The following is a 27,898-nucleotide window of genomic DNA, read 5'->3' as shown; positions in this document are numbered from 1 at the left end:
AGCTTTAACTTTCAACACTAACACGATGTGAGACCTTTTATTTGGTGTAAAGTGGAACATTATGAGCCTCCTGCATCTCCCTGCCTACCTTATTTTCTGTTCCACCATAAGCACTTTAAGATTTAGGTCAGATAAGGAATGCAGTCTGATCTCGCAGGAGCTGAGCAGTCTCCAGCCGTAATAGTAACTCGTGACTTTATTGTTAACCGCTTGCCCTTTGTAGCACATGAAGCTTTTCCAGCACTCGAGGAGGGCAGCAGAAATAAGATTAGTGTTGCTCATATTGTCTGGTTTGGGTGCAACGTGGGCACATATTGATTGCACATTTTTGCTAGTGTCTATGCTTCTTGAACAATGCTCCTTGTGAAAAATTGTAAACCTGCGCTCTGCAATAAATCAGGTCCCCCTAATACAGGACATCAGTGGCATTTACAGTTTGTTAGATCAGTGCTGCCCTCCTGTGGCCATTTGGGAAAACAACACAAGCTTTATAGGTAAAACCACCAATATTTTCTTGTGTCCATAATTAAAATCTTGATCATGAAAATACACTTTTCTTACCCATTAGATAAATGTTACTATAAAAACCACAACTGAATGATATTTTGGGCTCTACCTGGAAATACAGTAGGATGCTGACTGGGCTGGTTCAAGTCTTATCTCTTGGTGTGTTGTTGTATTTCTCTCCTGTCTCCCTATTGTCCACACACACTAGTAAGGGTGCTTAATTCACCTAAAATAAAACAACAAAAGCAAAGATTAGTACTTGATGACAAACTAAAAACTATAAAAACATGACTCTTAGACAATGTTTTTTATTTTTTTTCTCACAAACAACGTTTGTTTACAAAAAGGAAACGTCAAAAATAAAATTGTACCTATCTATTGCATGTCATGCTGGCAGTTTGAACTACATGCAAAAACAACAATAATAAGAACACTAATAATAATCATTACTGTACAAAAAATGATGGGGAAGATATGAGGCCAAACATCATCTCAAACGAAAAACAATTGTATTTTTTAAAAAAGGGAATTGTATGAAAAGTGTTTTTGCTCCAGACGGAGTCATGTGTTTGTACGTGAGACTTAAAGCAGGGCACAATACTGCAAAACCACCCGGGTAGAAAGGGCTGTGTGAAACTGCACAGAGCCAGAGAAGCTGCTCTAAAGACAGAGGGGTGAAGAAAGAGTGAATGAAAGGAACATGGAGGAGTAAAGATGACTGTGGTGTGTGTGTGCTTGAAATATAAGCACACACCCTCACATACACAGCTAACCTGTACAGTATGAAGCCCTTAAAACAAAGTCATGCTTCATTGTCAACGTAGAAAACAACACGAGAGAAACTACATGAAATGATCATTGAACCTTGTAACCTCTTCTCGAGATCCCTTAGATTGACTTGCTGTAAGAAGTGATATCTGAGGTATATGGCTTCATTTCATCCATCAACTACATGGAAAACAATTAAAAGAGGAGGTGAAGAATCCCATGGCAACCACAGATACACCAGGTACAGGTCATGTAGACGGAGACGGACACTTTCGCAATTCATTTCCAAATAAAGAGCAGAAAGAAAGGAATAAAACAAACACTTTCCATGTTTGAAAAAAGGAAGAATAGTTGAGTTGGTCTGTGGAGAGATGGGTGTCAGGGACTGCGGCAGTGGATGCATATTTTCTCTACAGATGTGGGTGACAGAAGTACAAAAAGTTCACCGTGTCTACACATCGATGCAACTTAACATGTAATTTTGAGAGAGTCAATCCGTGTCCGTTTGGGTTGTTTTTTTTATCCAGTGTACTAAATTTATTACAAAGAGTGTTACAAGATTGCAGGTCCGTCGTCTACATGAGCAGTGCTTAAAGTCGAGTTTGTCAAGCGTCCTTAGTCGAAGTTGGTGGCATCTGTCGGCATCGCATGGGCTGGTGGTATTGCGTGTTGTGTTTGGGTGGAGAAAAAGGTTCCTGGTTGGGCTCAGTCGGTGCTGACCTGCGTGACCTGTGCGTCGACTGTCTGGTTGGTGGACTGAATGAACATCGGTTGGGTGAGCTCCTGTCCTGCTGGCATCGTCACCTGCTGAATCTGATACAACTGCTGTAAAACAGAGAGATGAGAGATGATGAAGGTCAGTGTGTAGTTGGATTTTAATGCAGCTACATGGTTTTAGACAGGGTTGTTACAAGGTGCTATTTAGGTTGTTTCTAAAATAAAATATTTTATCTGACATTTGTATTAGAAATAGTTTTCATGGTTTTATAATCGCACTTCTGTCTAATTCTGATTTGTGTTTTCTGTCTGATGTTATTTGTCTGTAACTGAGTTCTGCAACTAACGATTGTTTTCATTGTCGATGAATCTGTTGATTATTTTCTCGATTAATCAATTAGTTGTTTGCTCTATAAAATGTCGATGTGGTGAAAAATGACGATCAGTGTTTCCCCAAGATGACGTCCTCAAATGTTTTGTTTTGTCCACAACTCAAAGATATTCAGTTTACTGTCATAGAGGAGTAAAGAAACCAGAAAATATTCATATTTAAGAAGCTGGAATCAGAGAACTTTCACTTTTTTTTTTAAAAAACTACTCAAACCGATTATCAAAATAGCTGGCAATTAATGTTATAGTTGACAACCAATCAATTAATCTTTGCAGCTCTACTGTAACTCACTGTTTTTGCTGTCTTTCCTGATCGGTACAGTTTTAAAAAAATAATTTTTTTTAATCTCTTCCTGGTTAATTTGAGGTTATATTAATTGTATTTTTCTTCAAGGGGCACATGCCATCTGGTTCACAGCTAGCTGTGTGCATTGGTTAAAATGCTAACAATGCTAACAAGCAAGAAATAAGGAAAGTGAGTCAAAATAAAAGATACATAATTCTATATTTAGCTGGAAATGTCTCTGTCATTGTTAAAGCTTTGACACACTGGATATATTCATTGCATTTGTTACCTGTCCATCAGTAAACTGGTTGAATTGCTGCTGTCCTTGCTGTACGTCTGCCTGTGTGAGCTGAAAACAAAACAAGTTAAATTAAAGAAACAAATAAACAATGTAAATGCTTGGATATTAAATAATTTGTTTTATGAATTCTATTTTTGTTGCTGTTGTGATATTACCTGCTGGGTGTTGGCGAGAGTCTGAATCTGTCCTTGAACCACTTGCGCTCCGGACACAGGCTGGGCTAGACGGATGTATTGTAGCTGGCCTGTGTTTAGTTGCACCTACATTCAACCAACACAAGAGGGAGACAAAGTTTGGTTTGCAGCAAAGGTCATTCGATCACAGAGGTCACAGCCATTTTCCTATTCTGGACGACAACGAGAATCATTCACTTATGGTGAACTGTTAACTTTCTTTGTTTGCGGATTCCCATCAAACAGTGAAGGATTCACTGGAACACCATGTTTGTGCAGTACTACAATGTCAGACATGCAGCAAACAGACTACTATAGCCATTTCATCCACTATTTGAGCTGCTCCATCACCAATCTCCCTCCCCTGATTCCCATCAGTTTTTCTGCTTGACCTTATTCCTTACCGGGATTTGCTGGATCTCTCCTGTGTTGGTGATGATCTGCTGCATGACCTGCATGGTCTGGCCTTGGGCTTGAGCTGTCTGACCTTGACCCTGGGCAGCTGAAGCTTGGACTATCTGTACCTGTTGGCCTTCACCCACCTGCATGGTCACCGGCGCACTCTAATAGAGAGAAAAGAAAAGAGACAGAAGTAAGACATTAGTTGTTGAACAACAACTGGTAGAGGCATGTAGTTTATGATTGACACAAAGCAAAGAACCAGGAAATCACTAATTTCCCTGGATTAAGATTTTAACCAGCCACATGAAACAACAATGTATTCTTGAGTTTTAAAAGTCTGTTAAAGATTATCCGCCAGGCACAAAAGATGTGAACATGAGGTGACAGCGCAGGTTTCGAGACCTCTCTTTGCCTTCCATCTGTCACACTATCTAGGAGAGGCCACCTGATCTCATGCTGCGGTCACCCCTACAGGCCTCAGTCACCTGAGCAGGACGAAGCATGTAGGCAGCAGTCACCTACAGGCCTCTGTATGTGTATGTGTATGTGTGTGTGTGTGTGTGTGTGTGCCGTTAGTGAACATATAAATGCACATGTGTGTTTACCGTGATGGGTGTGCCCTGTGACTGCACCTGCACTTGCTGTAACTGCTGCATGGTGGCCCCTTGCAGCATCTGATGGCCCGAAAGAATAGAATGAGAAAATGAGAGAAAGACAAACAGTGAGAAAGCAGCGATTGCAACAACTTAACACGTGAATGCAAGCATGTGTGGACGTTTGTGCGCAGAAAGCTTAAATGTGAGTGCAGCAAATGGTGGCATAGAAGTGGCAAATGACATTTCATGACCATGTTTATGAATGATAAAGAAGAAGTAGAGGTGAAATGTCAGGAAAAGGTAAAAAAACAAACATGGTGGACAGGTTTTGAAAATGCATGTACATCCCAGTGACATTTACAGCAGCTTAAGTAATGTCAACTGTGGGTTCACAAGCAATTATGAGAGTTGATGACCTGAGAAATGAGAATTGGCACAACAGTGACAACTAGTGACATTGAAGGCTCTGCACACAGATGCATAAATAAGGGGTATAAATCAAGATCTCTGCTCATCATCTTTTCTTTGTTTTCTTTTCCTTCTTCATTCTAAAGTATTTCCTGCTAACACTTTACTCCGTGGACCAAATCTGTTGTACGGCAAGCTAACCAGTTCTGTTTTACACCAATAAACACTTATGTGTCCGTCAAACCCTAACTGTCAAGAGGGATCTGTGCGATTGAGCTTGTAGAAAACAAAACAGATACCCTTCACATTCAATGCAAAACTGGGGGAAATACATTAAAATAAGCATGTTGCAATGACAGAGGGATTGAGATGAAGCTTCAAAGATTCCCAGTTTTTATGGAATCTCAAAAGCACTTCGACAAATCAAATACCCTTTTTGGAGAGTCAAATTTTAAACTTATTCACTCAAGGCCCACTTTTTACAGTGTGTAAATTTACCTTGTAAATAGCCTACAACGGAGTCTACGTAAGGTGAGTGTCAAACTGTGACCTCCCTGCTCTCAACGGGGACTGCAGCAGTAGCAGTGCTAGTGAATCAGGCCAGGTCTAAACGAGTATGACAGCTCAGCTAAAGGCAGTCTGCTAAAGCAGCATGAAGCACCACAGCAGCCAGGGAGCACGGATACATGACATGCAGAGAGAGAGAGAGAGAGAGAGCTCAGCAGCAAAAGAAGAAGTAGGAGTGAGATAATTAGAAAGAGACAATAGAAAGGTGTCCCGACATGTGTATGTTTGTAATTGTACTGACTGGTGAAAATGGGTGTGATGTGTGTGCCATATGACCCCACCTGCACTTGTTGTAACTGCTGCATGGTGGCACCTTGCAGCATCTGATGGCGCGACAAAATACAATGAGAACATGTGATCCAGAGGCAGAAACGCACTCTCCAATACTCAAAGTGTGTGTGTGTGAGAGTGTGTTTTTGTATGTGTGTGATAGGGACCATTAAGAAACTACAACATTGTAGGTTATAAAACAAATTACGGAGCCGGGGGAGGGGGTCATCTTCCCAGAAAAAACTCACAAATTTAATAAAAAACCATAGTCATACATTTGCGAGAAAAAACTCAGAATATGTGGCAATCGGCGATAACACCAGCCAATGTCTGAATTTCATTGTGCCTAAAGTAGTGTTGTTATGGCCTCTGTTTTCTTTCTGTGCTCTTTTATGAACATAATGCTGCCATCGGTATGCACTGTACTTTATCCTCATGTTAAACCTGTTGAACGTTTTACTTTGCCAATGGGTTATCAGATAAATCCTAAAGATTGCCGTTTCCGATGTCCTCTCTGACAGACGGCCTCTGAGCAAGGTGAAGGTCCTGAAAGGTACATATACGCGTTTTCTTTCATGTTCTTTGTGCTTTTATGAACATAATTAAATACCAATAATAATATATTTTGCACTAAGAGTCAATTTTTCAGAGTTTTTTCCTTGTAAATGTATGACTTTGTAATCTCTGAGAATATCGAGTTTTTTCTTGTAATATTACCCCCCCCCCCCTCTGTCAAATTCTTTACCTACAATGGTCCTAATATCCTGTCATACAAAACAGTTTATTTTTCTTTCAGCATATTTCTGTTACTGACACAAACAACACTAGTGAGAATGACAAACATACATGAAAAGTTTGACTTTCACTGATTTGGGAAACTCAACTATGATTCACACACTGTACATATGATATGTGTACATCTTGCACAAATAGACAGGGACTGATAGCACAAATTGTTTTGAGTGTTTATAAACATTTCATTCTATTTTCATTGCAGTTCATATAAGTAAATAACAGAGATGTTAATTTCAGATGTTTCCTCTGCAGGGTTTCAGAGGGAGGGTGTGCATGTGTGTGTGTAGTTATGTGGCCTGGGTGTGTTCTGAGGTCAAGTTATCCCTGCTTGTGGGAGAGTAGTCAGCTACTGAATGTGAGCTAAGGCTAATATCAATAAAGCCAGGTGTGATGACCCGAGTAACAAGCTTTTTGAAACATGATTCCCAGGACAGGGTGAAGCTTAGAATATGCTACTTAAACTACTTGGGAGAGCCAATCCTTGATCCAAGCCTGTGTGACACAGACACACACACATGCACTCTAATACTATTATTCTCTTGAAGTTCAGTGCAGGCTTCATTAACTAGTAATTTGTGTTTCTGTGGGGGCAGTTAAGCCTCTCAGCTGTAGTCGGTGTGCTTCTCCACATCGCTCATATCATTGCCTAAAATTCTCATCTCCAGCTGTGGTTTCATTTAGTTGCTGCTTCTTTAAATCTTGGTGTGGCAAACCCTGTTATATGCTCTTCAAACAAGGTGTTAGTTATACCTGTCCTTGCTGTGGCTGAGCGATGATGATCTGTCCAGGCTGGATGGTCGTGGCCGTTTGTCCGCCCTGCTGCTGGCCCTGTTGCGTGCCCTGCACCTGTACAGCTCCAGGCTGCTGGGCCAAAGTGAAGTAGTACTGCACCGGCTCTGCTGGAGCTACTGACTGACGCATCTCCTCCTGGAGGTGAAACGAACACACACACACACACACCGAACACACACACACACACACACACACACACACACACACACACACACACACACCGAACACACACACACACACACACAAACACACATGGAAGAAGGCCTATCAGTCCATTACATCTCCATAAATTATTTTTGCAGGTGTAACGGTAGAGGAGGGCAGGTCTGATAAATAACTGATGGGATGTGGCTGGGGAAGAGTAATGTAATCTGGACATGAGATCCATTACAAGCACCATACTGGTCAATACCATAGACTGAAGGCCTGGAGGCATCAGCCAGAACAATCTACACAAAAAAATAGTATCAAACGGAAATAAAGGTATCCTAAAACTAATAATGTGACAGTTATTGATTTATGTATGTAAATGCTCTTTCTGTACATCCTCTTCCTGGGTCAGCCACAAAAACGCAGCATCACAGTTGGTTTGGCATTCAGTTCATGCAGCAGGTTAGATGCTTGCTGGCATGGGCGCTTTCAACCCAGGTCTAACAATTACCACAAATTATCAGTAAACACTGACCTGTGTCATTCTGCTTCATAACTGACTAATGGACAGGGCTTCATCTTGATGAGGTCTCTCCATCACCAGAAGCGTAAACACCCTTCTCCCAGCTCCATGACAACACAGCTGAGAGTGTAGGATGTTTACATGCCTGGAGACAGTCTACTTGACAACTAATTTAAATATCTCACTCCTCCATCTGGTAGCCTACATTTGTATCCAGCACATCAATCTCTTGCTTGAGCGAAACTTTAATGCAATGTGCTGTTTTCTGTGAGAGAAGGCACTTGATTTTATCCTTATTGAACTGGATCCCTGGTAGAGGACATATTCATTGTGCTTTTCTGTTACTAATTGTACAAACTGGTGTCATTGATGGGGTTACTGTTGGCTGTCAGAGGCAATAAGATGCTGCAAACATCCGACTGAAAGCCCTCGTTGTCCAAACCCCAGCTTCCAGTCAAGGATGTTTACAGCACCTCCAGGTTGCCAACAATGGAAAAGCACCTGAGATGAAGACCCTCTTTTCCCTGTGCCAACTTTAATACGTAAGCAAATTAGGGTTGGGCGATATGACTGTATATACAGTGCAACGGTAGAAATGTGTCCACTGGTAGAGATTTGATAATACCATTTTCTGATATATAATTCGTTTTATTTCGTGATTCGCACAAGTTCTCGCGCTTTTGCGAATCCAGCTGCCTGGCAAGGTAACGCGATTTGAAGCAGCAGTTTTGTTTGTATTGAAGTTCAAAATAAAAGATGAAAATGATCAAATTTGATGAAGTATGGTGTTGTTATTTTTGGACCATTTCTTAATTAAATTTACAGAACAATTGTATTGTGATATATACAGTTACCGTGATATAGAACTACCAGCCCTGTCTCCTAAATATTACATTGACATACAACTAAACTGCATTCTTATGTTTGTCTTTTACGTATCACAAATACCTTTGTAAGTCTGCAGACGGTCGCAGCGAGTTTTCGTTTTGTTTCCTTAACCTGAGGGAAAATATATTTCCCTAAAAACGTATTTTGGTTATGCAGTTTAGTTGTAAGGGAATGTAATTTTGTGGGAGACAGGGTTGAGAATTACATAAACTGGGATAGAAGAATTTGGCCGTATTACCTACCCCTAAAGCAAATCATTTTCCAAAAACTCTGAACACCGTTGCAGACATCCGCTGTTTGCCCCGTCACTGTGCAGTGTGTGATTTCCTACCTGTCGTTTAGGGGGCTTCAGGTCGTCCCGGGGCACGATGTCAATCAGGAAGTCAAACTGGTCAAACTTTGTTATTGCCATGGCAATGTCGTTCCTCTGTAAACATAACAGACACAAGTGATGAGGTCAGATTTTAATTATGCTAATTCAATATATGCAGGGACCTATATATAAACATGCCTCAAGGCCTAAGGTCAACACTCCCAAAATAGCCACACAAGAGGCTACTGTGGAATAGAAATAAAGTTCCCAGTAGTCCTGTAACAGGTATTAGCTTTAATAACTGAGCTCAACGGAAGAGAGGATAAGTTTAGAGCCAAACTGACTATAAACTATATTGTTAATCGTTTAATCATTTGTCACTTTCACGCATTGCTTGTTCCAGCTCCTCAATTTTGTTGTTCAACAACTTTTTTTAACCAACAGTCAGTAAAGGAACATGGATTAATAAATAACAATCACCCCTAGCATCACAATCATAAACCTGGGTATGTGTGATGGGTGGAAATGAACAGGAATGACGTTTTTCTGCCCTCTTGAACACACAGGCTCTGCTGCTATACGCCTCCCTATAACCACAGCAGTGTGCTGTCTCTGTGGAATTTTCCACAGGATATTGGCTGTCAGGACCCCCCATTGTGGCCCTCGCTGCACTAGAGGCTATTTATAGTAGCTTGATTAATATCTGGTAACACCAGGTCACATCTACACTTGTTCTATTGATGAGCGTTGCTATGGTGACCTCAATTGGCGTGCCCTCTTCACAATAGGACTCGGGCTCTCCGTATGTGTGTGTGTGCTAACATGTGGAAATGGAGGATGCTGTTTTTCCTCACAAGAAAATCACACGTTTGAGGTTCAACAATCACTGATGCATCATCTGTGGTGTAAAATATAATTAACATGTAAACCTGTACAGTAAATTAAGTTTTTATTTAAAGCACCCAGTGTAGAGTTTTTACACCTGAGAGTTTCATGCTGAAAAAAGGGACAAAGATAAGCCAAGACAACAGCAAAGTGAACACACTTCCAAAGTAGGTCTTCAGTTTAAGACTCCTACAAGACCAACTACGATGAGAGCGTCTTTTTTCCAGTCTCTTTTTCTACACACACATATGGGCTGCTAATCTCTCAGAGGTATGTGAATGGATAAAGTGGACTTAAGGGCTTTCATGTTCTGCTCCAACGTTTACCCCTCTTGACATCCAGGTGAGACTCTTGTCTGATTTTCCCAACTGTTCCCATCAGCGCTCTCTCACACTCTCCGCTTCCCTTTTTCCCCCCTCGCATCATTCCAGAGTCCATCTTATTCAACTTTGGGACAGCAGAGAGCAGGCAAAATGGCACCGGAGGGAAAAGTGGGTCAGCGGCACCCGCCTGGCTTTGCTTTCAAAGTCAATGGAGGGAGAAAGAACTAAACAGAGGGATCGTCCTCAAGGGGATGCTGGTATGGGGCCTCTGCTTGTATACGTGCAGACACGGGGCTCTCAGTGAATAGAAAGCAACAAACCAAAAAAGACATCCCAAATTATGCAAGGGTGTGAGAGAAAAAGGTTGAAAAGAAAAAGGTAGGGCTGTCAATCGATTAAAATATTTAATTGCGATTAATCGCAACTTAATCACACATTTTTAGCTGTTAAAAATGTACCTTAAAGGGAGATTTGTCAAGTATTTAATACTCTTATCAACATGGGAGTGGGCAAATATGCTTGTTTTATACAAATGTGTGTATATATTTATAATTGGAAATCAATTAACAACACAAAACAATGACAAATATTGTCCAGAAACACTCACAGGTACAAATTTGCGTTAACGCGTTATTATGCGTTAACTTTGACAGCCCTAGGTGGTAAAAATGTACGGAAGGAAGAGAGAGGTAATGTAATTATCACAGTAGATGTATGATGGATGAGACAAGCCAACAACTAGGGCGGACAGAGAGTAAGGAGACAAATGAAAAAGAGGTCAAAAAAATTGACAAGTCAGTTGGTTTCCTCAACTGAAGCATGATCTGATCAAGGTAAAACGTTTCCCTGTGAGTGAAAAAAGGACGACAAGAATAGAGTCGTAAGTCTCTATGAGTGTATCTGACCTGTAGCGTGCGTCTCTTGTTGTCCTCGGTGTGGATCCAAGCTCGGAGGGTGAGCTCTGTGATGAAGATCTGAGCTGCCTTGGCAAACAGGACCGGAGCCTCTGCACTGATCATCTGCACAGAGGAGATGGAGTTACACCTGCTTAAATACACCCACACTGTGACTATTTAACATCAATCACATAGCAGCTATAAACATGAATCACTCGGGACCGGAGGGACAAATGGCTGCATCACATTCACACGGGCTGAAAAAAATATAAGCAACGCATGCATTCATTTGTGTAAATTGATTACATAAAAATAATTTGGAGCTAATGTGTCAGCTCAAAACACACAAAACAACTATATTGCTCAGCAGGAGACTGTCACCAATATTCACCAAAAAACACTTGAACATTTCTATTCTTTTCATCACAGTTGTGAGTAACCTTCAAACCTTTGTTTGTCCCTAACAACGCCTGTAAAATCACTGGTCTGCAGGCCTCTAGTGGCATTGAACTCTCAGCCCAAGCCACACGGTAATTGGTTAAGTACATGGACATAAATGCGAAGCTTAAACGTACAAGACGGACTGTAAGAATACCACGCCACTCACATGTACGCGTGCGGTGAAAGCTGCTGTGTCAGGGCTGAGAGAAGGGTCCTGTCTTGGGATATGTTACTGATCTCCTGATCTCTTTACCATTTTAAGCTACAGCTTAACTAACGAGATAGTGCTCTTGACACGGCATATTCAAGCCAAACACACACACATATGTTCCAAGGCTTTCGCTTTAGAGACTATGACCAGTCCTGGCTGATAATCTGGTGTAATGGGGGTAAAATAATCGCTCCTTGTGCCTTAACTGTCAAGTTCAATGCAACTGACTGCTGGGAGATGGGTAGGTTCCTTTGCATAAAGCTTGTGGACACATGCCCCTAAAACTACGGTACAACCTCAGCCGAACTGAGCGATTGGTATTGGTATCAAGGTGTACTTTAAGATTGATTGCTATCAGTTATAATAAGCCCAATAAAATTCAGATTGTTACTTTATTTTTGCCACGTTGCTGTTTGACATAAACCACAACTTGCAGCAATGTGAACTGTGTTTTAAAAAGTCAACAAGCAGCTAAAATCTCTGCAATTTGTGGAGCTATATTAAAAACTAAAAGCAGCTACTTCTTATCGATTAGGGCTGCAAAATTAAATCGCAGGTGGCACAATTTTTGTTGAAGGAAAAATGTTGTCAAAATACCATTTTAAATAAAATATTGTGGTGCTGCAGAGATGTCCTGGCCTACACATCATATTCTACAGACTTAAGAAAACATCTTTGTTTGCACAAAAATCACACCATAATGATTTTAATATGTTTTCAATGAAAACGAGAATAATAATGCAAAAATGATTAGTCCCTCTCATATTGCAAATCATATCGCAATTGTAATATCAGTCAAAATGATCGCAATTATATATTTTTTCATAATCTTGCTGCCCTATTATGGACACAATGCCAGTGCTTCACAGAGTGGTATTAACAGCTACTTGCTACACAATCAGTTTTGTAATTTCACTGAATGACGCTGTTTACACACTGTTGATATGTTTTGATGTGGACTCATTTGATATAAATAATGGACTTCTTATCAACAGACAATGCTGAATGCGCAAGAGCCGATAATGTTTTTTCCATTATAAAATAAGTCCAACAGGCACTGAGTGCTCTGAGCACAACAGGCCACAAACCAAGAACTAGAGAACATTATCCGTCAGGCTTTAAGTCATTAAAATAATCAAACTTTTGTCTAAAATTGAAGTAAAATCAGAAACGTATTTTTAAAAACTGGTTCAAGCTATAAATTGCTTATTTTCCCCCTTAATCCTGTCTCTAAGAAATTCAAAATTACCAGTATGAATGGAAGGTTTTACCTATTTTAACCATAACGTGGTGATGAAAGAAACTACGAAGAATTCACAAAAGTGTCATATGCTCCCACCAAAACAATTATTTTCTCAAAATGGTCAATCATTTATGCTGTCCTCTTACCTTGACATCCTCATCCAGCTTCATGATTTTTTTGATTCGAGCCAGAGGTAACTCCTGCACACGGAAATCCTTCTGGAAATAAGGGATGGGTGGTCAGTGAGAGATAGAGACTAGAGCACAATAAAGTTGTGCTTTAGTATTTGCATGTGTTGGAAACCATATAAAACCATTGAATCTTAGTGATAATTTAGCTAGTATATGTTTGTCTGTGTGTTTCAGTGACAGCGTACCACAGTCAGGTTCCTGATCTCCTCCATGACACGAGGCCAGAATGACTGCAGGGTCTGCTGGGCATCGCTGCCCCCGGCCCCGAACGCATCTGCGGACATCCTCTACTCTGCTGCATCAAGGAATGACAGGGGAGGAGAGAGGTGGAAACAAAAGGTTAATTATTAGAAAACACAAAAAAAAAGATGTGATGCTTCAGTTACTCAAGACAGGTCATGTGCTAAGGACAAAAAATACAGTGTCAGTCCGAGCCAGGCTTGTGCTGGCCAGAACTCTTCTCGTGTGTCAGAACCACATATCCTATCATGGCCTATAATTATAATACAGTGAAATCCAAAATAGATCCTGACGGGCTTCTATTCTTGTCCTTGTGGGATGTTGACATGCCCAAGAATCCACCACCAGACCGACTGCACACTCCCTGATTATGAATGGCTCACCTTTAGCAAATAGCTGCAGCTCCTCTGCAAACACAAGCATGTCATGTGCAAGTCAACCACTGCTGATGACCCCACGCACTGAGGACAATGCTGAAGCCACAGATCTATGAGACGCGTGTGTGTTTGTGTAATAGAGAAACAATCTCCTGACCAGTTTTTTGATGGATGAACATTGTGAGCACACACAGACACATGCTCAAAAACTAGAGCTGTAAAGTGATATAAACCAACTGTTACACACGCATGCATGTAGACATAAAAGCCAGTGCTTCTACAAGGGGTCTTACGGGTTGAAAGAGGATCCAGCAGGTTACTATGGCATGCCAGGAATCTGCTGGGGGAATATTGGCCTGCCTGTCTGAGCACGCAGAGCTTGGAGTGTCTGGATCGCACTCTTTCACTCTCTCCCTTCTACCCCCCCTACCTCAGTGAAAAGATTCGCCAGAAGGGAGAAGAAAAAGAGACACGGGGAGACAGAACAAGAGATGAGTGTGTGGAGCTACTCAAGAGAGACGGGGTGTGTGTTTGTGTATGTTGCTGAGGGAGGGGTAGTGCCTTGTCCAGTTCGGCATTAATCCAGCGCTAAGACAAAGTGCCAAAGGCTTTAACAGGGGGAGGTAAGAGACAAACAGGGCCGCAGTCAGACTGCTGTGCAAACTAGCTATGTGGGTCAAACAAGACAGAAAAGAGGGAGATGCAGACAGAAAGAGAGAGACATGACAGAACAAAGAAAACGAGTGTTAGGAGAAGGGGGGTCACCTCTTTATCTTCTCTTTCTTTTCTCACTCTGGGCCAACAAGCATGAATGGCTACAGCTCTGGTCCAGCTGACAGACCAATACAAAACAAAAGACTGCCTTTCGAGCACTCCATCTAGTAGGGCCGGGGCGATACACCTATCTCTTAATACAATACTATTACGATACTTAGGTGCCGATTCAATATGTATTGCGATTTTATAGTATTGCGATTCTACAAGTATTGCAATTCCATATTACGATTTATTTAAATTTTTGTTAACTTTTTTAACACTAGACCATGGGAAAAAGTTGAACGATACACTTCTAGGGACTTTACTTTGGAAAGATATCTAAATTAATACAGTAAAAATGTTTGATTTTTAGCATGTATTTAGCCATCGATCTCTTGAAGTCAAATATATCCGTCACTGTCAGGCATTATTTATTAATACATTTCCCAAACAAATTAGTAGTATTTTCTATTAATTTATAGGGGACATGAAATTGTTTTAAACTACTGGTAAATATAATCCATCAATCTTATTTCTATATATGTATTTTGTTTATACAGTTCCTCCGCCGTTTTCTACTTTTGTTGTGTCAGCTCACTGTGACGTCACATTACACAGACTACAACAATAAAAGCAGTATCTTCCTTCTACCTCCGTATACACTAAAATTAAGCAAATATTTCAAGTCTGGCATAAAAAAAATCTATTTCAAAATCGAAAAAAAAACTGTTACAGAGGCGTAGTAGTGGACTGTTTTGACTCTGGTTCCACGCTAGCGCCTTTATTCATACCACTTAAGTGCAGTTGTAAATATTTTACACTGATAAATCACTAATCCAGAATCCACAATTGATTTTTGACAGGAAAGATTGCTTCTCTGGCAGTTGTGGGAGTTACTGAATAATAAAGAAGAAGAAGCACTGCTGCATCCCGTTCTGTCATTCAGTTTTCGACAGAGAGTAGCCTAAATCAATGAGACAGAATGGCAGCAGGGGGTGGCTTTATATAAATCAATCGGGCAGCTTGTAGCTATGGCATGCCAGGCTAGTGATTGACCTTGACAGTGTCTCCCCTTCTCTGTCTGACGCTCCAGTGTCCAGTTGCATTTCAAGGTTGATTGAAATCCTGCAGTCACTAGAACAATCCCAGCATTCCACGGGGCAGGAATGACTGATGGGAACTGTAGTTTTTCTCCTCTGCCTGATGGGTAAACTGACCTCTGCCTGTTCTTTCAGGGCCTCTGTGTGCTTAGTTTGCAGCACCATGGTTATGCAAATAGGGCACAAAAATATCTTTTCCAGCTAATATTTATAAACCTGCATCAGCACTTGATCTTGTGATAATTTTGAACAAGACACTCTTGTGTTTCTGTGTCCGTCTGCCAGCTTGTGTGGTTCTCTCCAACCGGTAGCCTGCTAAGAAACAATAATTCACATAATGAATCATGACAACCATCAGGTTAATAACCATGGCAACAACGCTGTGACCCAGAGGAAACAGAGGAGGATAGAGCATGGACGTATAAAGAGAACTGGATACAGCGTTGGAGGCGGGCTCCCGTTCATTCCTATGAGAGTTGGTCAGTGGAGTATGAAGCCAAAATGGCTAGACTGTCGAGTGATAAAGTACAAGTATCATCCGACGATCTTCCGTATAAAGTACCCGTATCATCCGGCGATCTTCCGCACCAATTGGGTCCACAGGCGCAGTAGCATTTCCTTTATCCCTGCCTCCCAGCCCTCACTCTAGCCTCGGTCTGGATCTCATTCACATGAACGGAGGAAGGGAAATAACTCGGATTCGGCTATTAATGCATTTTACAACTTTTAGGACCTAATGATTTAAATAAGGGCTATTCAAGTGTTCATACTGGGGAGTTGATTTACCTAATTCATATATCTGCTGAATTACAGATGTCTCTTTCCCAATGTAAGACTATGGGAAAAAGTATTTTTGGGCCCAATGGCATCACGTGACGGTCATGGAAGCTGTAGTACCACCATTTGGCCACTACAAATATTTGCTTCACAGCCCGGCGCTCTTCCTGGGGGCTTGGGATTGAGGAGTTAAAACAGCAAATGATTCAATTGATAAAAAAGTAAAACACACAGGCCACCCCAGCACCTTCTGCTCTCACACATAACACACTTCTGCTAAACCCCTGCCTATTCTTTTAAAACACTCGCTGTTATTAAATCACACATACACCCCAACCCCCTCTCTTCGACCCCGTGACCTTCAATCTAAATACACAGCCAGGCACTAACCACAGCAGCAGGAGGAGGGGGGGGCCCGAGGGAAGTCAATATGTGAGAAAGCAAGTGTGACGAGGTTCAGGCTGAAGCGTGAGAAGGGGAAAAAGAAACAAGGCAAGTAAGAAGAAGAGACGGGTTAAGAAGCATCAACATGCCTTTAACGTTGCTCCTCCAGCTGTGCTCTACCTACAGTACACCAATATTAGCATATTTCCCAAGGCTTTGCATCAATGGAAAGTTTGCGTGGGAGCCCGCTGATGTCTGACACACAAGTGCCGAACATAATGTCTTCTGCTGACTTCTGCAACACCTTCTATGGTCTGGGTCTAGTCTAGTCAAACAAACACTCCTCTGCAGAAAGAAAATCAATTTTGAAATTCCCTGAAAGCTGATAAATGGCAGCGTTATAAAAGTTGTAACAGGTCTGGAGGTTAATGCAGACAATGAGGGAAAGCCAGTGTCGAGATTGCTTGTTTTATCTGCAGCGATAAGTACTATTTGCTTCTGTATTTCAGGTCTCTAATCTATAGTAAGCTTTGAAGTCCATAAATGGAAATGGAAAGAATTTGTTAAAGCTCGTTAGTTCAGTTTGCTCCATGATACGTATAGTCAGCACAGCATTGTAGATCGCTCTACATAAAGTGTCTATAAATGTGGTGAACATTTTGTACTTTCATGTGAGCCTGGATAATACTGTGAATCATTCTGCTGTAATGAACCAGACAAGCATCTCTGCTGTGTTGTTCTAAGCTGCTACTGTATGCTATATTAGGGTACATTGTGTTGTTTTGCGCTGTGCATCTCTCCTCTCCTCTTCCCTGCGGCTCTGTTGTCCTTCATCAGGTCATTGAGACACAGAGATGCTGGTGTTGGGTTTCCTACCATCTCTGCTGTGTGTGTGCGTGTGTGCGTGTGTGCGTGTGCGTGTGCGTGCGTTTCTGTGTGTGTCTTTGAGGAAAAATGTGATGTCTGTGCTTTGTCGACATTGTCCAACACAGCAACTTGCTCTTCCTCCTTCAGCGGCTCTACATCTCTCTTCCTGTCTCTCCTCCAGTACTTCCCATCTCTCTCTGTCACTCGTGGGTGTGTGTTTCTCACTTTGCTCTGTCTTACTTGCTTTCACCTGATCCCCTTCTTCCAACTTCTCTGAGAAAGTCAATGCTGCTCCGCTTGCAGCAGCTGAATCAGCGCTAATGTTGTTCTGCCAGCCCAGTCCTGCATCTCTCCCGTCTCATCCCTCCCTCCCTCCTTCGCTAACTGGCACGTCACATCAAGTGGCCACTCACAGCAGCATCAGCGACTCGCTCCAACTCTGACATCACACCACTTTACACAATTCCTGTCCAAATAAACCTGATAGCAGTGTAGGCAGACGACCGGAAAAAACATCAAGATAGCATCACTTAGCCTTGTGCCTATTCATTTGCTCTTTAAGATAAGTAAAAGAGCTAGGAAAAGGCAAATTTTTCAGTGCCAAACTCAGGCATTGTTGTAAAAGAGACAGTACAGTTGAGCGAATGAATTAATTGGCCTTCGGTTAAGAAGAAATGTTCTGCAGCTAATTGCCCCCTTAATGACCTGACGGTTGGTGTAAATTGAGCTTAATTTTGCTGAATGTAGTTGATAGGTAATGAGGCGAGGCAGTTTGGGACAAACTGAAGGCCTATTTGAGACAGGAGTGAACTTTTCCCTGAGGTGTTTCAGTATCACATTGTCATTGTGCTGAAGAGGAACTCATCTCATCCCAGATCTTTCCCTGAAGCAGAGCTGACACTCACATTGAAGCAGATGTGCACTGAGAGGACCACACAGAAATAAAGTGGCGTGTACTGTACCAAATTAATGTGTAAATGTGTGTCATAATCTGCAATAAGTGTGAATCTTTTAACCTTGGTCACAGAGGATCTTTATCTCACAGCTCAGTGAAATTACAAATGTACCAATTTAGTTAATATATCTGCTTGATTTGATTAATTTATTAATCTAACATTGTGAAAAGCTGTCAGAAAGGTTTTTAGAATATAGTTCAGGTAATCCCAGATAGTTTTAAAACTAAGCTGATTCTTACAACGTCCTGTCAATTAGCATATAACATGGATATAGACAAATAAAGATACAATTTGTTGATAAATGATAGAAGGAGGGGGCGACAAAGAGGAAGGGCTAAAAGATGAAGATACTATGACCTTAAAGCAACCTTACACTTTGTTACTCTTCATGGTTGCTAACAGTTAAAACATCAGGCTGTGCAAAGAGCAACCACATGGACTGGTTACCATAACATTTCGATATAAATGATGAAATCAACCGAAAGATATGTTTTTGTGTGTAATATAGTACCAACTATGAGATGAGTGTTGCTACATTGACATGTCTAGCAAGAGGTCAATTTTCCACATGCTGCTGAGTGAAACTGTCAATGATGCAGAATGGGCAGTTCTGCAGGAAGGTCACTAAAGGTTAAAGTCTGCTAGGTTTTAACTGGACTCCTAAGCAGAAAAAACAAACGCAACACAACATATGTAAACCAGAATATATCATTGGACCACTGAGAATCTTTACCTAATGTTTAACATTCAGTATGTCAGTTTTATTCTGATTTACTATACCTGGATAGATGGAATAAATATAAGTAACAAATGTCATACTGACAAACATTAATTGTAAATGACGGCCATAAACTAAACACGGTGTATTTACAATTCCTGAACTATTACAGCGTTCACCTTGATGAACCCAATCACAAACACTACACAGAAACAAACTGGCACGGTTACAACACGCAGGGTAAATGATCTACTTGGGCAAAACAAAAAAACAAGAAGTTCCCAGCCAGGAATTACAGATTAACTACTGGGACACGCACGACATTTTTCACAGATGTTGGTGCAAATGTTTTGTGATTAAAAAAAGAACAGACGGGGTGATAATGACGGACGTGCCCGCTGTGACCTGCAGTGCAACATCCCTTTGGCGTGGCTGGACCGAACCGGCCGACCAAACGGCCCCTGCAAACTTTGCCCTTGGTTCTGCTTCGAGCCAACTCCAGGAAGTGCTAGTCACTGATCTCCCAAGGTCATTCAACAGAGGAGAGAGAGAAACCAGAGAGGGAGGAGGGAGAGAGATGAAAGAGAGAAGGGGAGGGAGAGGGGGAGGATAGAAATGGACAGGTTTTTCAACTTTCACTGCAGCACTTAAGTGACCCCAGTGGTTCTGGTTGTGTGCTTTCTAAGAAGCTTAACAAAAACATCACATACTGTACATATCAGCTATGTTCTGTACCTCTCTTTGGGTTTCGCTTCCGCTCATCTATCTCTACATATTTCCTTCTCATTGCTGACAGAGAGACCGCAGGAGCCAATCTCACATTCCTGTGACCTTCATCCAACGCTAGGCCCAGTCTCTGGCGTCAAAGTAGGCAGGGCTAAAGCTACCTGCATATTACATGCTGGCACACAGCTGACTCCCCCTGGGTGCCCACACTGTCTTTGGTGACAGTGTACACATGTAAAAACACAAGGGGGGCAAGGGCAAAAGAGTGAATGCGCGGCAGCAGTAGTGGTCACCTTAGTGATAAGCTGAAAGGCCTAGCTATGTCTGAGTGGTTTGCGTTTACTTTTTCCTTCCCCCGGTGTGCCTATGGTACAGTACATGGCACAAATGATATTCAAATCTAATGCAGACAGCAGCCAACCCTGGGATTTGGCAGCAATGGCTTCAACTTAAGAGTTATTTTTAGTCTCCCTCTCTCAACCTCTCACACTCTCTCTCTTTCCCCCATCGGGACTTTGTTTTGTCAAAGGCACCAATGGAAACTTTCAATTAGGGAGCAAAGGAGGGAGGAGAAAGGCAGTCAGAGAGGCAAGTGAGAGAAGAAGCGCCCTCCAAAGATTCCATCAGAAGAGATCAGATCAAACTATTAGCCTCCTCTGTCCGTGAAGCTGACAGGCTGACAGTCTGTCCCATCTGGGCGTCTGGCACTGTCGGGGCGGGGGCCTGGGGGGTCCTGAGGTCACTGCAACCAGCTGCACCTCCACCCCTGGGGACCCATGACACCAACAGCGACAACAACACGGAAAGATACGCTCTCCGAGTTCTCCATATACGACAAATCTCCTTTCAACACGGATGCCATCTTTGCCTCTCAGCTCTGCGTCACTGTCTGGCGATAGTGTGTAAACAAGGACGAAACGAGGTCCGGACCAGCACCGTGACACACTGCAGCCACAGGCCCCCAGGACATCAACACCACCAAGACAGTGGAGAACATCTGAGCACAGAGTGTGGCAGCCATGCACTTACATGCAGTTGCTAACAGTGGGTAAGTGTTGACGTGCGTGTGCATGGTGGTCCAAAGTCAAAACTAGTGACAGCCAAAGGCAGGTGGACTTCACTCTATACTGTTACATTGAGCATTTAAAAAATACAACAAACATGAACAACAATCATATTTTTTTTTTTAACCACAGTCCATTCTGTAAAAAGCATCAATGCTGTACTGAAGTGACAACTGAAGGACATGGATGAGAGACACACGCACATAACACACAACTCCAATCTTCCAAGGAGAGTACTACAGTACAGCAAAGGGAGGGGGGGATGAGGACAGCTGTAAAGGACAGACACTGTCTCATCACTGCAGAGCATGATGGAGAGAGAGAGATGTCAGAAAGTGAACAGAGGTGAACAATTTATTCAGAAGCTCAAAGCTTAACCAACTTGGCAGGTGTTGTCTCGATGTGTGTGTTTTCAGCGGTCAGACTTACCCCTGTGCCCTTCATGTTGAATGGCCTGCACTGCTGGAGCACAGCAGAATAGAGGGAAACAGATAGCCCTGTTCAAGTCTCCTTGAGAGCAGCAGCGGCAGCAGGAAAAAGAGGCACAGAGGTTGACAGAAAAACTCTCTCAAGCTCCTTCACTTCCTCCAGTCCCCTGATCGTATCAACAGACAAAAGGCACTCTGGCTCCACTGGACGGCTCTAAAAAGGCTCTCAGCCTGGACACACAGAGAGGAGCAAGCCCCCCTTCTTGTACCCCTCCCCCTTCTCTCTTCCACTCTCCCTTTACACATTGCCCCGTCTCCTTCAGCAGCCCCCCAACGTCCTCCTCCTGCCTAAACATACTGCCCCGTCTCTCCTGTTTCTCTTCTGACCAAGTCCCCTCAACTCTCTGACCTTCTCTCTTTCTCTGCCTTTTTTACTCTCTCACCCCTCTCCCTCTCTCTAGCCAGTGACCCGTGCGTTTGTCTTTGAGCTGACCCCTGGCCCGGCGCAGAGAAGAGGGCGAGAGGGAATAGAAAGCCAACACAGCAGCAGGCAACAGCAGGCAAACACTACAGCGGCACTCCTGACTCACAGACAAAAATCTCTAGCCTCCTTCCCCTTTAACATTCAAGAGTAATCAATCTAGCATGCTACATGATACTCAAACCCCGCCTCACACCCGGCTCCCGCCTCACTCTGACACTTGCAACCAATGAGAGGACAAGGTCCTCTTATGCCATTGGATGCTGCACACACCAATCAGCTCTGACACATCCCCTGCTCCTCCCCTTTCCTCCGCCCAGCCCCCTTTTACCGACAGCCAACTTCCTGCTCTAAGTTACCTTGAGCTGCAGGATAGGGGTCAGGGAAAAGAAAAGAGGAAGAGAGTGTAGAGAGAAGAATAGGTGAAAAAGAGCAAATAAAGTTGTGGAAAGCTCTTCAGGGAGTGTGCGAGGGTGTGCTAGTGGTGGCTTGCCTCGGCATTGTTTGTCCTCGGGCGGTCCCTGCCTCTCCTGCTGCTGGACGGATGAGAAAGGCTCCACGGGCTGCTCTCTGACAACTGCTCTCTGCTTATTTACAATGTCAAACTAAATGTCTCCCTCCGCCCCGCCTCCTCCCTGCTGCTACAGGCTGACAGTGCGGTGATGCAGGCAGACACGCTGCCCCTCACTGGCTGAAACAAGTGCCAGAATGGATGCCGCATGTTGCATCCACATGATTTAAAGTACAAAAGCATACTAGGCAGACTCGCTGTCTCATACGTGTGCACAGGTACACACGCACATCCACACACACGCACACACACTTTGTCCTTGCTTTCTCATTCATCCTTGCTCACAGTCACAGGTACACACAGCAAACATCTAGCCTCTAACCAGCCTACTTGTTATGAGATTCATTGTACATTCAGGTCATACCACCATCATTTGCACAAGTTATCAGTTAAAGGCACTCTGTGGCCACTTGTCATTATTTGCGTAGAATATGAATTAGTTGAATTAGACTTTTTATTCAACAAATTCTCCTGACTCATGGAAACAATTAGTTACAATGCAACTTAAATGCAACCACAACCTTAATCCAATATAATTATGGTGACAATCAAATTTACACAAAAACGAATTGCTGCAAAAAAAAAATCATTAGTAGAGCCTTTGTACAAACTAAAGAAGAATCAGCTGACTGGTGAGCAGCCGCGGAAGAGAGGGAAAAAAAGAGTGCATTTGATTCTCGTCCTATTTGTGGATAAACAAGACAAAGAGATATGGGTGAAAGTCTCTAAAACTACCCTCACAGCAACTTCCAATTAAAACGTCATCAAAAAAACACGTCAGCAATGTCATACAATGCCCTTCTTGTTAACTCACCACCGGTTTAATCATGTGCATACTTTCTTTCTACACAGTAACCTTTACTTAAGAGCACCAAGGCATGACACTGCTGCTCATTTGCACAACTCACTGTGTTTAATGCACCATCGACTTGCATCGGTAACTCCACACCATATGCAAACTCAAAGACACATAAAGCTTAGAAAGTGTTGAGAAGTGACAGAAATTGAAGGTGTGATGGTAATGAAATTTTGGCCTTTAACCTTGCAACAATTTGTGCAAAGGATGGTGATATGGCCTGAAGCTTTATGCTGCATATTACAGCAAATCCCGACACAACAAGCTTAAGAGAGAGAGAAAAGAGAGCAAACCTGCCCCATCAATGAAAAACCTAGAGGGGGAGGGGAACCGGAAGGATGGAGAAGGACAGAGAGGAGAGTTGTTACAGGATGGGAGGGGTAGAACAAGTGGAGAGAGGGTGAGAGATAGAGACTCAAGAGAAAACAAAGCTAAATGTTCCCTTTTCTATTTTTGTGAGGAGCATGGGGACTAGAGCAGGTACTACAGCCATCCAGTTAATGATTAGAGCGGAGCTGCACAAAGATTAATCTCTCCAGCAGTCCTCTCTTTGAATGTACTCTGGCTACCCAAAATGCCTCAGTAATGACACCTGGCAAGGTCACCATACAAATGAGACCTTCCCATGACCTGTGCTGCCCGTAGCGGAGACATGTTTGCTCTCACTGACGCTGTTTAGAGATAAACATACACCAGCCGGACTATGGGTTTTATAAACACACACCACCCTCAGAGTAGCCATGCATTCACCCACAAACATGCAAAAACAGATAGAATAGATGGGTTAGCTGACAAACTTGCTGGTTACTCAGATAAATTTCCCCTAAATTATGACGGACCCTCATCCAGTCATTTTAAATATAACTGCTAGATTAAACATGCACAGACAGCGAAGTAAGAAATCAACATTAATAAACCTCTTGTAGATTAACAAGGTTGTAAGACTGTAAACTGTACACAGTATTTGTCTCCGCTGCTAACAATAGATAGCAAATGCTGAAGCACCTTTTACATTCTTACATTCACTGGGGATATAGCAGAGAGATGGTATTGTTTTATATGCATCTTAAATATGAAATGTCTGGGGATATAGCAGAGAGATGGTATTGTTTTCTATACATTTTAAATATGAAATTTCTGGCTAAAAGCATTTTAATCCATTTAAAATCAAACTAAACAAGTGCAGCTTCTACATGTTGGGTGTTTTTGTTCGGTTTTGATGTTGTGGTTTAATTTAAAACACTTCTTTCATTACTTGAAAGGTTTTTCTTTTGTTCCTTTTCCCTGATGATGGGCCTTGAGGCTAAATGGTTGTGGAAGATGTGTATGAATTTGAAATGTATATATGTTTGGAAAATTTGAATGTTATTAGTGTAACACAAATATGATGTTGTATATAGTATGTATGTGATCAATTTAATGTACTTGATTTCGGACCCCAGAATGTCTAGCTGGTGCCATTGGTATCAGCCAATGGGGATCCTTTTTTATTTTTTTTATTTAACCAGGTTAGTCTCATTGAGATTAAGAACCTCTTTTCCAAGGGAGACCTGGCCAAGACGGTCAGCAGCAAGAACACAAAGTTGCAGACACAGACACAAATAGAGATAAAATACAATTCACAAACACTGAAAGCACTAAAATGTGCATTAAAAGAGAACTATCTAAAGACAAATTGGGGGACAAAAAGGAACTTTTCTGGGAGTCAGCTGTACAACAAGGGGGCTAAAAACATTGGCATGCCATAGAGTCTGCTTCTAAAGCCTTCATTTGAGATTTAAAAATATTTAATGATACCAGCTCCTTGATTTTTTAGGTCATTTTGGAGCAAATTCCAGGCTGAGGGTGCAGAATATGCAAAAGCCCTTTCCCTAATTTTTGTCCGAGCTTTTGGGACAGAGAGCACAAAGTAAAATTAAATAAATTAATTATTTAAGCATTATTATGTACATTAAGTTTGATGAAGAACAGGAGTGTTGCTTACACATGACCTAACTGAGTAACGAAACAAAGACACACTTAATATTTGCATATAGCTAGATGTGCACAATGCATTTACACAGAGTGTAGGGCAAGTTTAATTTAAAGCTCTTCTTTCATTATTTTTCTGGGGATATAGCAGAGAGATGGTATTGTTTTCTATACATCTTAAATGTGAAATTTCTGGCTAAAAGCATTTTAATCCATTTAAAATTAAACAAGTGCAGCTTCTACATGTTGGGTGTTTTTGTTCGGTTTTGATGTTGTGGCTTAATTTAAAAGCTCTTCTTTCATTATTTAAGCATTATAAAAAAAGGTATGTACATTTAGTTTGATGAAGAACAGGAGTGTTGCTCCTTACACTGACCTAGATGAGTAACGAAACAAAGACGCACTTCATATTTACATAAAGCCATATGTGCAAAACGCATTAAACACAGAGTGTAGTTTGCTCTTTAACACTTAAACACGATGTTGCACTTTAACTAGGTCGCTTATACAGCATGCATTATTATAAAGCCCGTTAGGACGAACAAAGCAGCTAGCAGGAGACATTAAGCAAAGTCACACATCCCAGGGTAGCACACCGAAGTCACTATTTATATTATAACCGAGACTAAGGACGCTAACATAAACTATAATATTAAAACACACCGTAGTGCGACATTGTGACATATCGGCTGCTTAAACACTAACGGACATCAACCTCCAACATCCACATTTAGCACGAGTAGCTGCCGTTATGATAACGTTAGCTTGTTGGAGACCGGTGACTGTTGTACAGCATTAGTGTGTTTAATTTTAAAACACCGCTGGACAACGAGTCCTGTCATGAAGTGAAAGTTTTGCTAAGCTTTCCACAGCTAGGAAGAAGCAGTCTAACCAATAAAGACAACGTTTGGATCTGTCCTTCAGACCAATCAAACCTCGGACTAGATTCCACCAATCAAGGTTTTTTAGGGGCTAAGTTCGTTCGTGCAACTGACGCCATTCGGGCTCCAGTAGAAACGGCCGTTCACGTCTGACAATCATTGAACACAAGAGCCAACATGGTGGACACAGAACACCAGTTTCCTGACCGCCCGTGATCCCTTCAGCGGGCCACCAATAAGCGCCTCAGAGAGCGGCGGAGGGAAATGGCGCCTATGTTCATCTTCCAAAACAATCGTCTATTGGTCAAAGAACAGCAAATGAAAAGAAGCCGAGTAATTGCTCATACTTCCAGCCCAACACGGGCTCCTTTCTTGTAAACGTTTCACACACAAAGGGACTTTAATTTCTTACTCACTTTGTTTTTACGGGTTACGAAGTGAAGTCCGGCTCAGCGTATTATTTATTTTATTTAGCTAGCAAGGGGAAACAAGATGGCTGCTACTCGAACCGGAAACAGTTGGTTGCACGACGTAAGTACGTGATGACGTGGCAGTTACGTTCCGTACGCAACGTCGCCTTCCACTCTTCATTAAATTCTACTAAATAAGGGATATTTATTTATTTATTTAATTTAAAAAGGATCCCTATTAGCTGATACCAATGACACCAGCTAGTCTTCCTAGGGTCCGAAATCAAATACATTTATCACATACATACTATAAATGCTTAATTTATTTATTTAATTTTACTTTGTGCTCTCTGTCCCAAAAGCTCGGACAAAGATTGGGGAAAGGGCTTTTGCACATTCTGCACACTCAGCCTGGAAATTTACTCCAAAATGACTTAAAAATCAAGGAGCTGGTATCATTAAATGTTTTTAAATCTAAAATGAAGGCTTTAGAAGCAGACTCTATGTTTTTAGCCCCCTTGTTGTACAGCTGACTCCCAGAAAAGTTCATTTTTGTCCCCCAATATGTCTTTAGATAGTTCTCTTTTAATGCAAATTTTAGTGCTTTCAGTGTTTGTGAGTTGTATTTTATCTCTATTTGTGTCTGCAACTTTGTGTTCTTGCTGCTGACCATCTTGGCCAGGTCTCCCTTGGAAAAGAGGTTCTTAATCTCAATGGGACTAACCTGGTTAAATAAATAAAAAATAAAAAAGGATCTCCATTAGCTGATACCAATGGCACTAGCTAGTCTTCCTGGTGTCCAAAATCAAGTACATTACATTTATCACATACATACTATATACAACATCATATTTGTGTTACACTAATAACATTCAAAATTTCCAAACATATATAAATGTCACATCCATACACAATCTTCCACAACCATTTAGCCTCAAGGCCCATCATCAGGGGAAAGGAACAAAAGAAAAACCATACATGACCAACACTGGACTATCGATCAGCTGCTTCAGTAATGTGTTCTTAGATGGTATTTGAATGAGGATTTGTTAGAGGATTGACGGATGTAAAGAGGGCAGCTATTCCAATGATTGATGCCACGATAAATGTCTGTCTTTTTTAAGGCATTACATTTTGGGTGAGGTAACACGATTTGGCCATCACCTGCTGTTCTAGTGAAATGACTGTGAACGTCCCTGCATTTGGTAATTTGACTGTATAAAAACTTGGGTTTAGTAGAATAAACCCGGGGCTATGATTAATATATTAACTCCCAAAGTATTATTAGTCACAGTGAAA

The 27,898-nt window shown here is 41.8% G+C and overlaps 1 protein-coding gene across 15 annotated transcripts; it reads right to left on the bottom strand.

Moving 5' to 3' along the window:
- Positions 1-799: 799 nt before the first annotated feature.
- Positions 800-26,743, bottom strand: nfyc (nuclear transcription factor Y, gamma). 15 transcript variants are annotated; one of them, XM_074613826.1, is made up of 12 exons: positions 26,606-26,743; positions 13,222-13,331; positions 12,992-13,063; positions 10,960-11,073; positions 8,865-8,960; positions 6,931-7,107; positions 5,397-5,438; positions 4,150-4,218; positions 3,547-3,705; positions 3,125-3,229; positions 2,958-3,017; positions 800-2,100 (listed from the first exon to the last, which is right to left on the bottom strand). In XM_074613826.1, the coding sequence occupies exons 2-12, from the start codon at positions 13,318-13,320 to the stop codon at positions 1,981-1,983; spliced, it is 1,113 nt and encodes a 370-aa protein (XP_074469927.1). In that variant the 5' UTR covers positions 13,321-13,331; positions 26,606-26,743; the 3' UTR covers positions 800-1,980. The 15 variants fall into 15 exon arrangements, with proteins under 15 accessions (XP_074469927.1, XP_074469933.1, XP_074469937.1 ...); XM_074613832.1 differs by having other exon boundaries at positions 12,992-13,060; XM_074613836.1 differs by having other exon boundaries at positions 12,992-13,060; positions 13,222-13,328; positions 26,606-26,716.
- Between the last annotated feature and the right edge of the window lie 1,155 nt (positions 26,744-27,898).

This window comes from Sebastes fasciatus, chromosome 17 (assembly GCF_043250625.1).
Source record: "Sebastes fasciatus isolate fSebFas1 chromosome 17, fSebFas1.pri, whole genome shotgun sequence".
In the NCBI taxonomy this organism is placed as follows: Eukaryota; Metazoa; Chordata; class Actinopteri; order Perciformes; family Sebastidae; genus Sebastes; species Sebastes fasciatus.
Note: the sequence above shows the minus strand (reverse complement) of the source record. Positions and strands in the feature narration are given on the sequence as shown.